General features: G+C 41.8%; 2 protein-coding genes across 12 annotated transcripts in view; both read right to left on the reverse strand.

The window, feature by feature from the left end:
• Nucleotides 1-6,905, reverse strand: part of LOC133611619 (serine protease HTRA1A-like) — a 42,337-nt gene extending 35,432 nt beyond the window's left edge. Inside the window, exon 1 of the mRNA XM_061968572.1 lies at nucleotides 6,085-6,905. Within this exon, the coding sequence (XP_061824556.1) occupies nucleotides 6,085-6,541 (457 nt within the window). The 5' untranslated portion in view covers nucleotides 6,542-6,905. The remainder of the gene's footprint in view (nucleotides 1-6,084) is intronic.
• Nucleotides 6,906-11,668: 4,763 nt separating this feature from the next.
• LOC133611626 (pleckstrin homology domain-containing family A member 1-like) overlaps nucleotides 11,669-18,712 on the reverse strand; it is a 50,866-nt gene continuing 43,822 nt past the window's right edge. For 3 of the 11 annotated variants that reach the window (XM_061968584.1, XM_061968611.1, XM_061968594.1), the window contains one exon: nucleotides 13,105-14,923. In XM_061968584.1, coding sequence (XP_061824568.1) covers nucleotides 14,585-14,923 — 339 coding nt within the window. In that variant the 3' untranslated portion in view covers nucleotides 13,105-14,584. Of the gene's footprint in view, nucleotides 13,058-13,104; nucleotides 14,924-15,041; nucleotides 15,227-17,062; nucleotides 18,247-18,712 lie in introns of those variants that run through there. The other 8 variants (XM_061968655.2, XM_061968648.2, XM_061968661.1 and 5 more) reach the window with 6 other exon arrangements.

An 18,712-nucleotide genomic window follows, 5' to 3' on the forward strand; every position in this document is an offset into this window, starting at 1 on the left:
GTTGCTATAGCAGGTCAATAATAACATCAAGTTGCTATAGCAGGTCAATAATAACATCAAGTTGCTATAGCAGGTCAATAATAACATCAAGTTGCTATAGCAGGTCAATAATAACATCAAGTTGTTATAGCAGGTCAATAATAACATCAAGTTGTTATAGCAGGTCAATAATAACATCAAGTTGTTATAGCAGGTCAATAATAACATCAAGTTGTTATAGCAGGTCAATAATAACATCAAGTTGCTATAGCAGGTCAATAATAACATCAAGTTGCTATAGCAGGTCAATAATAACATCAAGTTGTTATAGCAGGTCAATAATAACATCAAGTTGCTATAGCAGGTCAATAATAACATCAAGTTGCTATAGCAGGTCAATAATAACATCAAGTTGTTATAGCAGGTCAATAATAACATCAAGTTGTTATAGCAGGTCAATAATAACATCAAGTTGTTATAGCAGGTCAATAATAACATCAAGTTGCTATAGCAGGTCAATAATAACATCAAGTTGTTATAGCAGGTCAATAATAACATCAAGTTGCTATAGCAGGTCAATAATAACATCAAGTTGTTATAGCAGGTCAATAATAACATCAAGTTGTTATAGCAGGTCAATAATAACATCAAGTTGTTATAGCAGGTCAATAATAACATCAAGTTGTTATAGCAGGTCAATAATAACATCAAGTTGTTATAGCAGGTCAATAATAACAATTAAAAGAAATATAACTTTGATATGAGATGTAAATGTCTACTTGATGTTTGTATGAATTCATCCATCTTCCTACAGCTCCATTTTATTTATATCTCATTCTTATTCATCCATTCATACATCTCTTTTTACATTCTTATTCATCCATTCATACATCTCTTTTTACATTCTGTCACAACATACATCAAGAAATATTTATGTTTGATTTACTATTTAATTGTTTTCTTTGAAAACAATCTTTTTTTTTTACAAAAATACCTTTTTTATGCAGGGGACCCTTAATTAATATGGGCATCCTTAATAAATATGGGGACCCTTAATAAATATGGGGCCCTTAATACAGGGACCCTTAATATGGGTACCCTTAATTGATATGGGGACCCTTAATAAATATGGGGACCCTTAATATGGGTACCTTTAATAAATATGGGGGCCCTTAATAAATATGGGCATCCTTAATAAATATGGGGACCCTTAATATGGGTACCTTTAATAAATATGGGGGCCCTTAATAAATATGGGCATCCTTAATAAATATGGGGACCCTTAATATGGGTACCTTTAATAAATATGGGGGCCCTTAATACGGGGACCCTTAATATGGGTACCCTTAATAAATATGGGGACCCTTAATAAATATGGGCATCCTTAATAAATATGGGGACCCTTAATAAATATGGGGACCCTTAATATGGGTACCTTTAATAAATATGGAGGCCCGTAATACGGGGACCCTTAATATGGGTACCCTTAATAAATATGGGGACCCTTAATAAATACGGGCAACCTTAATAAATATGGGGACCCTTAATATGGGGACCCTTAAAAAATATGGGCACCCTTAATAAATACGGGGACCCTCAATACATATGGGCATCCTTAATAAATATGGGGACCCTTAATACGGGGACCCTTATAAATATGGTCACCCTTAATAAATATGGGGACCTTTAATTAAAATGGAGACCCTTAATTAATACTGGGATCCTTAATTAATATGGGCAACCTTAGTTAAAATAGGGACCATTAATAAATATGGAGACCCTTAATAAAAAGGGGACCCTTCCTGAGGTATTGAGTGTGTGACCTCTGCTGGACATTTGGTCCAACAAGAAGATGGCAGCATAGTTTCCCTCCTGACAAACTAAACCTTCCACCTTTCTCTGCAGCTGTGGAGAAGTTCACTGCAGGAGTGGAAAACTGCAGGCTGCTCTTGCCTGGCAGACAAGACTGAAGGCCACATGGCCCTCACATCTTGCCTGGCAGACAAGACCGAGGGCCACGTCTCTCACATCTTGCCTGGCAGACAAGACCGAGGGCCACATGTCCCTCACATCTTGCCTGGCAGACAAGACTGAGGGCCACATGTCTCTCACATCTTGCCTGGCAGACAAGACTGAGGGCCACTTGGCCCTCACATCTTGCCTGGCAGACAAGACTGAGGGCCACATGTCTCTCACATCTTGCCTGGCAGACAAGACTGAGGGCCACATGTCACTCACATCTTGCCTGGCAGACAAGACTGAGGGCCACATGTCCCCTCACATCTTGCCTGGCAGACAAGACTGAGGGCCACATGTCCCCTCACATCTTGCCTGGCAGACGAGACTGAGGGCCACATGAGTGACAAAGAAAGGACCGCCACAGCCGCAGCCTCTTTGATGTGTGTGTAAACCTCCACCCAAACTACCGCTTACTAATTTGCTCTTTTCCTGCGTGCCGTCTAGGCGAGGAGAGACTCTGGCTTCCAATCAAAGGCAGACGTGCCGTCATGTCATTTAGGGCTGACAAGTCCACGCAGACGGGAAGGTCATGACGTGTGCACTTTTACACCACCTTGGACTTTTGCACACCACTTTGGACTTTTACACACCACCTTGGACTTTTACACACCACTTTGGACGTTTACACACCACCTTGGACTTTAGCACACCACCTTGGACTTTAGCACACCACTTTGGACTTTAGCACACCACCTTGGACTTTAGCACACCACCTTGGACTTTTGCACACCACCTTGGACTTTGGCACACCACCTTGGACTTTGGCACACCACCTTGGACTTTTACACACCACCCTGGACTTTGGCACACCACCTTGGACTTTGGCACACCACCTTGGACTTTGGCACACCACCTTGGACTTTGGCACACCACCTTGGACTTTTACACACCACCTTGGACTTTTGCACACCACCTTGGACTTTGGCACACCACCTTGGACTTTGGCACACCACCTTGGACTTTGGCACACCACCTTGGACTTTGGCACACCACCTTGGACTTTGGCACACCACCTTGGACTTTGGCACACCACCTTGGATTTTGGCACACCACCTTGGACTTTTACACACCACCTTGGACTTTGGCACACCACCTTGGACTTTGGCACACCACCTTGGACTTTGGCACACCACTTTGGACTTTTACACACCACTTTGGACTTTGGCACACCACCTTGGACTTTTACACACCACCTTGGACTTTTACACACCACCTTGGACTTTTACACACCACTTTGGACTTATACACACCACCTTGGACTTTTACACACCACCTTGGACTTTTGCACACCACCTTGGACTTTGGCACACCACCTTGGACTTTTACACACCACCTTGGACTTTTACACACCACTTTGGACTTTAGCACACCACCTTGGACTTTAGCACACCACCTTGGACTTTTACACACCACCTTGGACTTTGGCACACCACCTTGGACTTTGGCACACCACCTTGGACTTTGGCACACCACCTTGGACTTTGGCACACCACCTTGGATTTTGGCACACCACCTTGGACTTTTACACACCACCTTGGACTTTGGCACACCACCTTGGACTTTGGCACACCACCTTGGACTTTGGCACACCACTTTGGCACACCACCTTGGACTTTTACACACCACCTTGGACTTTTACACACCACCTTGGACTTTTACACACCACCTTGGACTTTTACACACCACCTTGGACTTTGGCACACCACCTTGGACTTTTACACACCACCTTGGACTTTGGCACACCACCTTGGACTTTTGCACACCACCTTGGACTTTTGCACACCACCTTGGACTTTTACACACCACCTTGGACTTTGGCACACCACCTTGGACTTTTACACACCACCCTGGACTTTGGCACACCACCTTGGACTTTGGCACACCACTTTGGACTTTTACACACCACCTTGGACTTTTGGAGACAACAGGTGTCGTCCATCAGCTTCCACTAGTCGGAGCTGCGATGTCAAACTAACTTATTTCTGTTAAAGTAACGTTACGCTCTTGCAACCTGTTTAGGCGCTGAGCTACGATGTCAAAGTAACGTCTTTATTTTGAAAGGTATGGGAAAGTATGGAAACACATTTTAGTGCCAGTAGTACAAAACTGGTATCAGGAGAACTACAACAACTGCATTACAATTACATGCAAACTTGACTTAACACACACTTCTACTTCCTTTTAAGACTTATCCGTGCAGCCCGACTAGGCAGAAAAATGTGATGAGTATTTTTGTTAAAAAAAACAACAACAAAAACATCTCAAGTAAAAAACAACATTGACGACAGCGTGCAAACCACCATTGCTCCACATGGGACTTTAACTTCCTGTTCAGAATTCCCTGCAGCCTGTCTAGGCAACCAAAAACAGTGGAACTTCTAAAAACAAAAGCTACATTTTTTTGTGTGCAAAAAATAACCTATAAAGTCTGAAAACATATTTGTGCTTAACATGGGGCGTTTACTTTACTCAGAGTTTTTCTGCAGCCCATCTAAGCAACCCCCCACCCCCCAAAAAAACACTGAAAACCAAAAATGTTTTTTAAGCAGAAAAAAAAAAAAAAAATAAAAACGTGTATTGTCATTCAATCCAACAATGCTCAACTAAAAACATTAAATACCTGATAAGATTTTTCCTGCAGCCCATCTAGGCTACCACATACAGTTAAAAACCCTCTAAAAACTAAAAAAAGTGCCTGTTAGTTGCGAACAATCTTGGTGCTCAAAGCAGAATTGTTGAAATGGGACTTTTCCTTCCCTCTAAGAGTTTTCCTACAGCCCGTCTAAGCAATAAAAAAAAAAACACTCTGAAAACCAAAAATGTGTTTTTTAAGTAAAAACAAACAAAACATGTATTGTCATTCAATCCAACAATTCCCAAGTAAAAACATTACATTCCTGATTACATTTTCCTGCAGCCCGTCTAGGCAACCACATACAGTTAACCCCCTCTAAAAAGGTGCCTGTTAGTTGCAAACAATCTTGGTGCTCAAAGCAGAATTATTGAAATGGGACTTTTTCCTTCCCTCTAAGAGTTTTCCGTCTAGGCGGCCAAGTACAGTGGAAAGTCTAAAAAGTAAAAATATGCCTCTGAGGAGCAAAAAAAAAACCTAACTTTTTGAGCAAAAACACTGTTGCTCAAAGTCAACTTTTACTTCCTGATAAGAGCTCTTCTGCAGCCCATCTAGGCAACCACATACAGTGGAACATTCATTTAAGAAATACGCCTCTCAGTCGCAAAAAATCTTCAACTTCAACATGGGACTTTTCACTTCCTGTTCAGAGTCCACTTGCAGCCTGTCTAGGCAACCAAACAATGGAACCTCTAAAAACAAAAAAACATGCCTCTTTATTACAAAAAGACATTGGCGTTTGAACCACCGCTGCCCAAAACGGGACTTTTACTTCCTTTTAGAAGTATTCATGCAGCCCGTCTAGGCAACCAAAAACAGTGGAGATACTTGTAAGCTCGCAAAACAAAAACAAACATTGGCATTAAAGCACAATTGTTCAACATGTGACGCAGCCTGTTGAGGCAACAAAATGTGTAGCCTCTAAAAGCTCCAAAATATGCTTCTTAGTCGCAATAAAATGGACGTTGAAACATCATTGCTCATAGTGGGACTTTTACTTCCTGTAAAGAGTATTCATGCAGCCCGTCTAGGCAACCAAATACAATGGTACATCTAAAAATAAGAAATATTTCTCTGTCGCAAAAAATCTTGAACTTTAAATCACCTTTGCTGAAAATGTGACTTTAGTTCCTGACAAGAGTTTGCATATGCAGCCCGTCTAGGCAACAATGGGATCTCTAAGGGAAAAAAAATAAAATCTGTTTAATTACAAAAAACATCAAAGTTAAACCATCACTGCTCCAAATGGGACTTTGACTTTCTGATAGTTTTTCTGCAGCCCGTCTAGGCTTAGATTGTTTCGTGCCATGTTTTCTTTTGCAACAACAGAGAAAGTTGTTAAACAGAATCATGGAGTACAAAAACGGAGGCGACCCAGAGGGGTACCTGGTGGTGGTCTACCACTCTAGCAACATGTGAGATTTGACCGGAAGTGACTTTTGTCTGTTGTTTACCTTTCCCGCACGCCCCCCGCTGGATGAAGATGACCGGCGGCTGCTGGAGCTTCTGCGCCCGGCGGCTGACCCTCTTCAGCTCGCAGATGTTCCGGTAGGAGACGCCGTCGCTCCCGCAGACAGGCTCGGCGGCTTCGCAGGCGCAGATCCCGGTCTTGCTCCTCCTGCGGACCGTGGCGCTGGAGCCCGGGCCGGCGGACACCGAGCACCGCAGACCCTCGCCGCACAGCGGGTCGCCCAACTTGCCGCCGCCGCCGCAAGCCTCGCCCTCCCCGGACGCGCACACCGGGCAGCACCGGCAGGCGTCGAGGGTCTGCCCCGCGGGACACTCGGCGGGAGGTCGGGGGCACATGGACTTGTCGCACCGGGGGGGACAGCCCACCACGAAGCGGCCGGAGGTCTGCGCGTCCGCCTGCAGAGCCGCGAGGGCCAGGGAGAGGAGGAGTGATCGGAACATGGCTGTTGCAAAAGTGCTGAGGACAAACTTTACAGATGACTTTACTCTCTCTCTCTCTTTTTGCAGCGCCGCTACGAGGCTGCTGATTGGCTGAGCCTCTGTGACGCAATCATCTACTTGCTCAGATTGACTACGTCATAGATACTCACCTGGTGCTGGAATTTCATTCCAAACACTCAACAATCAAAAGTGCACACATCTGGATATCATACTTAATAATAATAATTCAATAATAATTAAAGGGGAACTGCACTTTTTTTTTTTTTTTTTAGGAATTTTGCCTTTCATTACAAATCCCTATGTAAAACAAGAACACGTTTTTCTTTTTTTCATACATTCTACCTTGTAAATAAACGTTAGCAAAAGTCAGCTAACAATGGAGCACTCTAAAACATGTTTTATATACACGCTGTTAGTATATGTAGTATCTATTAACATTCATAATGTTATATTTACATGATGTAAGTATATATGTCATGTAGAAACATGTAATATGATGTAAGTATATATGTAGTATCTAGCAACATTCATAACATGTAATATATACATGATGTAAGTATATGTCATGTAGTAACATTCATAATAACATGTAATATATACATGATGTAAGTATATATGTCATGTAGTAACATTCATAATAACATGTAATATATACATGATGTAAGTATATATGTCATGTAGTAACATTCATAATAACATGTAATATATACATGATGTAAGTATATATGTCATGTAGTAACATTCATAATAACATGTAATATATACATGATGTAAGTATATGTCATGTAGTAACATTCATAATAACATGTAATATATACATGATGTAAGTATATATGTCATGTAGTAACATTCATAATAACATGTAATATATACATGATGTAAGTATATATGTAGTATCTAGTAACATTCATAATAACATGTAATATATACATGATGTAAGTATATGTCATGTAGTAACATTCATAATAACATGTAATATATACATGATGTAAGTATATATGTCATGTAGTAACATTCATAATAACATGTAATATATACATGATGTAAGTATATATGTCATGTAGTAACATTCATAATAACATGTACTATATACATGATGTAAGTATATATGTCATGTAGTAACATTCATAATAACATGTAATATATACATGATGTAAGTATATGTGATGTAGTAACATTCATAATAACATGTAATATATACATGATGTAAGTATATATGTCATGTAGTAACATTCATAATAACATGTAATATATATATGATGTAAGTATATATGTCATGTAGTAACATTCATAATAACATGTAATATATACATGATGTAAGTATATGTCATGTAGTAACATTCATAATAACATGTAATATATACATGATGTAAGTATATATGTCATGTAGTAACATTCATAATAACATGTAATATATACATGATGTAAGTATATATGTCATGTAGTAACATTCATAATAACATGTAATATATACATGATGTAAGTATATATGTCATGTAGTAACATTCATAATAACATGTAATATATACATGATGTAAGTATATATGTAGTATCTAGTAACGTTCATAATAACATGTAATATATACATGATGTAAGCATATATGTAGTATCTAGTAACATTCATAATAACATGTAATATATACATTAATGGAGCCTTCACAGATGTGTAAGTTACCCATGTCTTGGGCACTAATACACCCCCATACCATCACACATGCTGCCTTTTACACTTTCACCCTAGAACAGTCCCCATGCTTCTTTTCCTCTTTGGTCCACAGTTTCCAAAAGCAATTTGAAATGTGGACTCGTCAGACAACAGAAGACTTTTCCACTTTGCATCAGTCCATCTTAGATGAGCTCGGGCCCAGCGAAGCGTTTCTGGGTGTTGTTGATAAATGGCTTTGGCATTGCATAGTAGAGTTTTAACGTGCACTTACAGATGTAGCGACCAACTGTAGTTACTGACAGTGGTTTTCTGAAATGTTCCTGAGCCCATTAGGTGATATCCTTTACACACTGATGTGACTTTTTGATGCAGTACCACCTGAGGGATCCAAGGTGTGTAATATCATGGCTTACGTGCAGTGATTTCTCCAGATTCTCTGAACCTTTTGATGATATTACGGAGCGTAGATGGTGAGTTGTTGTTGCTCCTCCTACAAACTAGAGAAAGGCCTGGAGGAGGTCACACAGAAGTTGTTGTTGCTCCTCCTACAAACTAGAGAAAGGCTTGGAGGAGGTCACAAAGTGTTTCTCTTTTAAGAAAGTTGATTTATAGTTGGTAAGTGCTCCCAAACAAAACCTTGCACATGCTGAGCACATGTTTCTCTTTCATTGACTTAACTATCAATTAGTCAACACAAACCCTAATTAGGATGAGCAGTGGTGGATTTATGACTTTTGTCATGTTGTAGATGTTGAATGGCACAGATCCATGTTGTTGTGACTTTACATTTAGGTTGTTATGACTTTTGTGTTGTTGTATAAATGTATAAGGATCATGATAATATGACACACCTGCCTTTGATTACTGAATATTTGGTTTTACCTGCACTATTTACACAATTATTTTAAATAAAATAGTTGTTGTCCACTTTGCAGTCAACACTAACAATGTTTTATACATAAAAAACTGGCAGCTCATTCAGCAGAATTTTACCGTAAAGTTGACAACAGTTTTTACAGCAATTTACTGCAAATGTAAGAACAGTAACACTGCCTTTTGATGCAAAATGATACTGTAAAATGTGTGGTGACTTTTACAGCGTTTTGCTGTAAATGAATAACATTTTTTTTATGCTAAAAACTGGCAGCACAGTACGACCAACACTGATGTACAACATGCACACACCATTTACTGTTGACTAGCAACCTATCAGGTGCATGTGTGTGGAGGTGGGAGGGGCCTATCCTCAGGTGCATGTGTGTGGAGGTGGGAGGGGCCTATCCTCAGGTGCATGTGTGTGGAGGTGGGAGGGGCCTATCCTCAGGTGCATGTGTGTGGAGGAAGCCGGAGTAGCTTTTTGAATGAATGTAATATTAGTTAGAATGTAATATCAAATAGAAGTATAACAGATGCCTGCATGTAGTGTTACAAGTGAAAGAACAAATACAATGAGTAAAAGTACCGTATTTTCCGCACTATTAGCCGCACCTAAAAACCACAAATTTACTCAAAAGCTGACAGTGCGGCTTATAACCCGGTGCGCTTTATATATGGATTAATATTAAGATTCATTTTCATAAAGTTTCGGTCTCGCAACTACGGTAAACAGCCGCCATCTTTTTTCCCCGCAGAAGAGGAAGTGCTTCTTCTTCTACGCAAGCAACCGCCAAGGTAAGCACCCGCCCCCATAGAACAGGAAGCGCTTCTTCTTCTACTGTAAGCAACCACCCGCCCGCGTAGAAGAAGAAGAAGCGCGCGGATATTACGTTTCATTTCCTTTGTGTGTTTACATCTGTAAAGACCACAAAATGGCTCCTACTAAGCGACAGGTTTCCGGTTCATGAAAAGACGCAATCTCTCCATCCGCACACGGACTACTATTTCACAGCAACTGCCTAAAGACTTTCAAGAAAAGCTGGCTACTTTCCGTGCATATTGTAAAAACAAGATAGCTGAAAAAAAGATCCGGCCAGAGAACATTATCAACATGGACGAGGTTCCACTGACTTTTGATATTCCTGTGAACCGCACTGTGGATACAACGGGAGCACGTACGGTGAATATTCGCACCACAGGGAATGAGAAGTCATCCTTCACTGTGGTTCTAGCTTGCCATGCTAATGGCCAGAAACTTCCACCCATGGTGATATTCAAAAGGAAGACCTTGCCAAAAGAGACCTTTCCAGCCGGCGTCATCATAAAAGCTAACTCGAAGGGATGGATGGATGAAGAAAAGATGAGCGAGTGGTTAAGGTAAGTTTACGCGAAGAGGCCGGGTGGCTTTTTTCACGCAGCTCCGTCCATGTTGATATACGACTCCATGCGCGCCCACATCACGCTGGTTTTTAATATATTATTAAAGTTTGACTGACCTATCTGACTGTTTTTTTGACATTCCTTTAGCGCAGTTAGATGCGGCTTATAACACGGGGCGGCTTATAGGTGGACAAAGTTTTGAAATATGCCGTTCATTGAAGGCGCGGCTTATAACCCAGGGCGCCTTACGGTGCGGAAAATACGGTACTTGACTGATACATATTACATGGACCATGTAAAAGTGGTGGACCAGATGTAGACCCCCGCACCTTGAGTTTGACAGCGATGCTGGAAAGATGGAGAGTTGCTGGCTGCAGTGTGAGCTGTGCAGAGAATGAAGTGTACAAGAACTATCTCACTGAACTTTAGCAAGTCCTGACATAGCAACTTTCTTCAGCAGTAATCAGCGACAACTTTTCTAACAAAATATATATAAACAAGATGAGCCAAGTAGTGTTTTTCTGGATGTAAGAATAGTGCAAGTAAAGCAGCAACATATTTCTTCTTTACTGGGGAGTCAAAGACCTCAGATATGTAACACTAGTGAGCAGGAGAGAATATGAAGCCATTTTTGGTCTGGAACATGTTTTATTTATTCATTATAGACGTGTTTCTTGCTACTTTATGTCGTATATTTTTTTACATGAGATCTCATTTTATCACCTATTATTAAACCCAAACATGTGTTTTCTTTCACCCTTTCAATGTCTACTCTGTCTATTTGTGTTTGTCTTTCCCTTCTACTGTTACTAAATAGCATTATTTAAATTTGACTGAGATTAATACATGGATTTAGCGTATGATTTAAAAAGTACATGTGCATAGTGATAAATACCGCACCTACCATGGGGTGTCGTCATCAGATAAGATGAAAAGTGACTCACTGAGAAGGTCACACGTGGCGAGCAGACAGCAGCAGATGAAGCGGCGCTCATGCGTGCAGAGTATGAGGAACACCCTTGTTAGAGTCATGAGGTCTTTAATTCATCCCTGCGTCAAGCCACAAAGTGTCCTGCAGAAACAAACACTGATGAGAGAGCAGAGAGATGCAGATGGAGACATCAAATAGTTGGTCTTACCATGTTTCACTCTATATAATGTCAGGTGAAGGTGGTGGTCCCACCACAAGGGGGCAGAGCAGCGGCCATGTTCAAGGGTTTATTTCCTCCACATAATAAATAGATCTCAGAGCAATGACACCAGATTGGAGCAGGTTCAAATAGCTTGGATGTGGAATGAATCCGGGTGTTTAGTGAGTACTGTACATTTGTTTGGCAACTGCCTGCTACTGGAACACATTGACTATATTGTGTTTACAAATGTCCTATAAATCACTTGAGTCTGCAAACACAACACACACACACACACACACACACACACACAGAGGATGTAGAAATAGTGAGTAGGGATGTGCACACAATCCCTGTAATCATCTTGTAGTCTGAACAATTCTTCCATTACTGGCTCAGCCGTTAACCATCTTTAGCCAGCAAACAGCGCCTCTGCTGGTTGGTGCATAGTAGTGCACTCTGTCTCAACTCAATCTTCAACAGTCCTTGCACAAATGGATGGTTGCAATTCCCAACTTTCCAATCAATCAAGTCATTGATTAGGATGCCCACCCCTCAAAAAAAACAGGAGAGTTTCAAGTGACGCCATGTTGTACCGTACAGGCTCTGAGTGCATGTTAGAAAATCAAAGATGGCCGCCACACACACATTGATATGATGCCTGATTGCAGGTGTCCAAAAGGAAAAGACTGGCAGGTAAATGAAATCCAGTGTTAAGGAGTGTAAGAAGCACTCAGCTTATTCAGTCCAGTCCTGGGAGACATGGTCCCTTTTCTTCTTGGCACTTAGTGGTCACTGAAGTCACACCACCTGCACCTTCTCTTCACTTCTGATAGCTGCACTGGCTCCTCAGGTCGGGAATAATACAATAATACAACACAACTTACTCTAACTTCTGAGATAGAGGGGTGGAACTGTCCTCAACACGCCACCAGTTGGATGTCAGTGTCTGTTTTATTGTGAAGAAAACTTCTGCTTGCTTCTTCTTGTCTGTTTTATTGTGAAGAAAACCTCTGCTTGCTTCTTCTTGTCTGTTTTATTGTGAAGAAAACCTCTGCTTGCTGTTTACTTGTGAAGAAAACCTCTGCTTGCTTCTTCTAGTCGGTTTTATTGTGAAGAAAATCTCTGCTTGCTGTTTTATTGTGAAGAAAACCTCTGCTTGCTGTTTTATTGTGAAGAAAACCTCTGCTTGCTGTTTTACTGTGAAGAAAACCTCTGCTTGCTGTTTTACTGTGAAGAAAACCTCTGCTTGCTGTTTCATTGTGAAGAAAACCTCTGCTTGCTGTTTTACTGTGAAGAAAACCTCTGCTTGCTGTTTTACTGTGAAGAAAACCTCTGCTTGCTGTTTCATTGTGAAGAAAACCTCTGCTTGCTGTTTTACTGTGAAGAAAACCTCTGCTTGCTGTTTTATTGTGAAGAAAACCTCCGCTTGCTTCTTCTAGTCTGTTTTATTGTGAAGAAAACCTCCGCTTGCTTCTTCTATTCTGTTTTATTGTGAAGAAAACCTCCACTTGCTTCTTTAGTCTGTTTTATTGTGAAGAAAACCTCAGCTTGCTTCTAGTCGGTTTTATTGTGAAGAAAACCTCAGCTTGCTTCTAGTCTGTTTTATTGTGAAGATAACCTCTGCTTGCTTCTTCTAGTCTGTTTTATTGGGAAGAAAATCTCCTTCTAGCCTGTTTTATTGTGAAGAAAACCACCGCTTGCTTCACGTCTGTTTTATTGTGGAGAAAACCTCAGCTTGCTTCTTCTTGTCTGTTTTATTGTGAAGAAAATCTCTGCTTGCTGTTTTATTGTGAAGAAAACCTCTGCTTGCTGTTTTACTGTGAAGAAAACCTCTGCTTGCTGTTTTATTGTGAAGAAAACCTCTGCTTGCTGTTTTACTGTGAAGAAAACCTCTGCTTGCTGTTTTATTGTGAAGAAAACCTCCGCTTGCTTCTTCTAGTCTGTTTTATTGTGAAGAAAACCTCCGCTTGCTTCTTCTATTCTGTTTTATTGTGAAGAAAACCTCCGCTTGCTTCTTCTAGTCTGTTTTATTGTGAAGAAAACCTCAGCTTGTTTCTAGTCTGTTTTATTGTGAAGAAAACCTCAGCTTGCTTCTAGTCTGTTTTATTGTGAAGAAAACCTCAGCTTGCTTCTAGTCTGTTTTAATTGTGAAGATAACCTCCGCTTGCTTCTTCTAGTCTGTTTTATTGGGAAGAAAACCTCCTTCTAGCCTGTTTTATTGTGAAGAAAACCACCGCTTGCTTCACGTCTGTTTTATTGTGGAGAAAACCTCAGCTTGCTTCTTCTAGTCTGTTTTATTGTAAAGAAAACCTCTGCTTGCTGTTTTATTGTGAAGAAAACCTCCTCTTGCTTCTTTTAGTCTGTTTTATTGTGAAGAAAACCTCCTCCTCCTAGCCTGTTTTATTGTGAAGAAAATCACTGCTTGCTTCTTCTAGTCTGTTTTATTGTGAAGAAAACCTCCTCTTGCTTCTTTTAGTCTGTTTTATTGTGAAGAGAACCTCCTTCTAGCCTGTTTTATTGTGAAGAAAACCTCCTCCTGGCCTGTTTTATTGTGAAGAAAACCTCCTTCTTCTAGCCTGTTTTATTGTGAAGAAAACCTCTTCCTTCTAGCCTGTTTTATTGTGAAGAAAACCTCCTTCTTCTAGCCTGTTTTATTGTGAAGAAAACCTCTTCCTTCTAGCCTGTTTTATTGTGAAGAAAACCTCCTCTTCCTGGCCTGTTTTATTGTGAAGAAAACCTCCTCCTCCTAGCCTGGAACTATTTCTCCGCAATGAGTGGACTGAAGTAGGAAGAGCATCAGCACAGCTAGTGGAAGTGAAGAGAAGCGAGGGCAAGTTGTCTGACCTTGAAAAGTCTCCATCGGTCGCCATGGTAACTAAGAAGACGGTCTGGTCTTTGGCACACAAGCACAGTTGAGTGGAGGAGAACTAGCACGGCACCAGGAGCTTCTAGGGTCTTTGTGTCCGCCATTACGGTTACAAGTCCAGCTCAGACCTCGCTCACCGGCAGGTCGGCCTCGTCCAAATCCAAGGGCGGCTCGGGCACATGCGGCTCGAAGGCGCTCCGCCGCCGCCACGGCGACTCCTCCCGGGCGCTCACTTTGCCAGACGGGCCTCCTGCAAGGAGAGGCGGGCCGGCGTGCGGCTGCGAGCGGGCCGAGGCAGCAGGCTCATGAAATGCTCGCTGTCCCACGCCAGGCTGCGGGCGTGGGTCGCACGCAAGGGCGACCCCCCGCTCTGGCTGGCAGGGTGGCACGGCGGATACGGGCGAGCGAGGGACGGGGGGCCCCGCGGAGCTGCGGTAGAATGTGGAGCGCCCGCTGTGCTCCTGCAACACAAGCGAAGGAGCGTTAAGGACGTGCTAAGAGCAAGGGACCAGAAGAGCAACTACAAAGGTTAGAAAGAGTGGACCAGCCTGTGAGGCCTGATGAGGTTTGAGTGCTGCAGGGCGGGGGCGGAGCATTGTTAGAGTGGAGATGGTGGGAGGAGCACAAGTAGTAGAAGCAGAAGGAGTGGAGAGTCAGCGGGTTTTAGTTTGGTCGGACATGTTGCAGTGGAAGAAGAAGAAGAAGAAGAAGAAGCCTTAGGAGGCCTCGGTGCTCAGCAGCTTGTCACTCTCAGATTTGAGTCTCTGCAACACACAGGACACTCGTCACACAGCATGAAGTCCACTTACACACACCTGTTGCAAGTTTTGTGGATTCTATGTAACATGTTTATGTGTGCTACGGCTATGTGTTTTTTTCCCCTTGGCCTCAATTTTGACCCCCTGCCAGGAGTCCATACTTTGACTGAATATTTTTTTTACACTCCCCCAATATTCACCTGTTTCCCACCATTTAAGTGGCACACCCGTCAGTGGTCTTGTCAGCAACATGTTATACAGGTAAAAGCCAGTAAATTAGAATATTTTGAAAAACTTGATTTATTTCAGTACTTGCATTCAAAAGGTGTAACTTGTACATTATATTTATTCATTGCACACAGACTGATGCATTCAAATGTTTATTTCATTTAATTTTGATGATTTGAAGTGGCAACAAATGAAAATCCAAAATTCCGTGTGTCACAAAATTAGAATATTACTTAAGGCTAATACAAAAAAGGGATTTTTAGAAATGTTGGCCAACTGAAAAGTATGACAATGAAAAATATGAGCATGTACAATACTCAATACTTGGTTGGAGCTCCTTTTGCCTCAATTACTGCGTTAATGCGGCGTGGCATGGAGTCGATGAGTTTCTGGCACTGCTCAGGTGTTATGAGAGCCCAGGTTGCTCTGATAGTGGCCTTCAACTCTTCTGCGTTTTTGGGTCTGGCATTCTGCATCTTCCTTTTCACAATACCCCACAGATTTTCTATGGGGCTAAGGTCAGGGGAGTTGGCGGGCCAATTTAGAACAGAAATACCATGGTTCGTAAACCAGGCACGGGTAGATTTTGCGCTGTGTGCAGGCGCCAAGTCCTGTTGGAACTTGAAATCTCCATCTCCATAGAGCAGGTCAGCAGCAGGAAGCATGAAGTGCTCTAAAACTTGCTGGTAGACTGCTGCGTTGACCCTGGATCTCAGGAAACAGAGTGGACCGACACCAGCAGATGACATGGCACCCCAAACCATCACCCAACCATGCAAATTTTGCATTTCCTTTGGAAATCGAGGTCCCAGAGTCTGGAGGAAGACAGGAGAGGCACAGGATCCACGTTGCCTGAAGTCTAGTGTAAAGTTTCCACCATCAGTGATGGTTTGGGGTGCCATGTCATCTGCTGGTGTCGGTCCACTCTGTTTCCTGAGATCCAGGGTCAACGCAGCCGTCTACCAGCAAGTTTTAGAGCACTTCATGCTTCCTGCTGCTGACCTGCTCTATGGAGATGGAGATTTCAAGTTCCAACAGGACTTGGCGCCTGCACACAGCGCAAAATCTACCCGTGCCTGGTTTACGGACCATGGTATTTCTGTTCTAAATTGGCCCGCCAACTCCCCTGACCTTAGCCCCATAGAAAATCTGTGGGGTATTGTGAAAAGGAAGATGCAGAATGCCAGACCCAAAAACGCAGAAGAGTTGAAGGCCACTATCAGAGCAACCTGGGCTCTCATAACACCTGAGCAGTGCCAGAAACTCATCGACTCCATGCCACGCCGCATTAACGCAGTAATTGAGGCAAAAGGAGCTCCAACCAAGTATTGAGTATTGTACATGCTCATATTTTTCATTTTCATACTTTTCAGTTGGCCAACATTTCTAAAAATCCCTTTTTTGTATTAGCCTTAAGTAATATTCTAATTTTGTGACACACGGAAGTTTGGATTTTCATTTGTTGCCACTTCAAATCATCAAAATTAAATGAAATAAACATTTGAATGCATCAGTCTGTGTGCAATGAATAAATATAATACACCTTTTGAATGCAATTACTGAAATAAATCAAGTTTTTCAAAATATTCTAATTTACTGGCTTTTACCTGTATGTTCCATTGAAAATATAGAACATTACACACGGCGCTCAGAAATATATCAAAATGTTTTAGTCGGACTTTGGTAAGCTATGAAGCCACACATAGGAGTATTATTATGCTGTGTGTATAAGGTAAGACATATCTGTCATTTTGTTTTGCACAATTATGCAAAGGGAACTTTTCTTACCTTCTGGTACCTGCTGATCTGTATTTGGGATCTGCATAAATCCTGAAAAATTGCGCGTGTCCGCCTTTGTAGTCCGATAAGCTTCTTCTTTTTCCTCTATCTCCTTGTTATGGGACAATCATTCTCCACTGATGCCATTTCTAATATAAAGTAGTGTAAAGTTCTTACTTATATCTGTCAGTAAACTCACCATGAAAGCGCTAAAACATACCGGTGTAGTGAGTTGACATTATCCACCCAAGGAACTTTACTTATTAGAGAGTTCCGGTTGGACGCTTTTTCACGGAACACATTTCGGGCGTTGTTGTTTCACTAGTGAGCCACGGATGAGGAGATGCTGCTCCGTTATTGATTGAAGTAAAGTCTGAATGTCATTAAAACAGTTAGCGCCATCTTTTGACACGTCTTCCATTCCACTACAACAAAGATGATGGGGAGAAGACGCTGTCCAAGGTGAGCCACGTAAATAAGAGCGCCCACAAAACGGCGCAACCTGAAGCAACTGTCAGAAAGTGACTTGAAGATGATGTGTAAAACATCATCTATGCAACATTTTGAGCAAAGAACCACCATTACATGTTATGTAGACCACAAAGAAGTCTTTTACATTTTGAAAAAATAAATATGACTCCTTTAATGCGCCTTATAATCTGGTGCGCCTTATATATGAAAAAAGATTGAAAACAGACAATTCATCGGCAGTGCGCCGTATAATTTGGTGCGCCCTTTGGTCCGGAAAATACGGTACTTTTACTAACATGCGCACTTTTTTCCTTGTCTGCCTTACCTGTTAGTCAACTGCTCACAGAGTACTGTTGAAGGTACATGTACAACAGTGTGGTGGTGTGACACGATGTACAGGGTGTTAGTACACTGTTAGACTGTGTTTTACGGGGAAGAGGGTGGCGGGCAGAAGAAAAAAAACAAAGACATACAGGCATCGGACAGGAGGGAGGAGGAGACACAAGCAGGATGCCACACATCTAAGACAGGTGCGCAGCTGCAGCAGGCTGCAGAGAAAACACAGGACAGCGGAGGGGAGACAAAAGAGAGTGATGTGAAAGGAGGAAAGAACACCTCCATGCAGCCAGACTGTAATCTGACAAAAGTGAGCACACCGCTTGTATTTCAGCAAGTCATGTCATCATGGATGTGCAGCTCTGGTGACTTCCATGTCCAAGAGGATTAAGGCAGTGTTAGATAACAATGGTGCTCACACTTAACTTACATGTTCACTGGGAGACGGAGTCCATTGTGTTGCCAGATCATTCTGTTTGCTGTGTTGACTCATTTTCTGTGACTAGTAGGGGTGTAACGACTTGTTTTAACTATCAGATCATTTACAACCTTACAATATGAAAACATTCAGTGAGTTGAAATTCCTTCAGTAACTTTTTTGCAAAAAAAATAAAATTAAGCAGTGTGACTATGAAATAAATACTGAAGTTTCCTGTATTCCTGTTATCTTTGTAAGGG

Source organism: Nerophis lumbriciformis, linkage group LG02, assembly GCF_033978685.3.
Source record: "Nerophis lumbriciformis linkage group LG02, RoL_Nlum_v2.1, whole genome shotgun sequence".
Lineage (NCBI taxonomy): Eukaryota > Metazoa > Chordata > Actinopteri > Syngnathiformes > Syngnathidae > Nerophis > Nerophis lumbriciformis.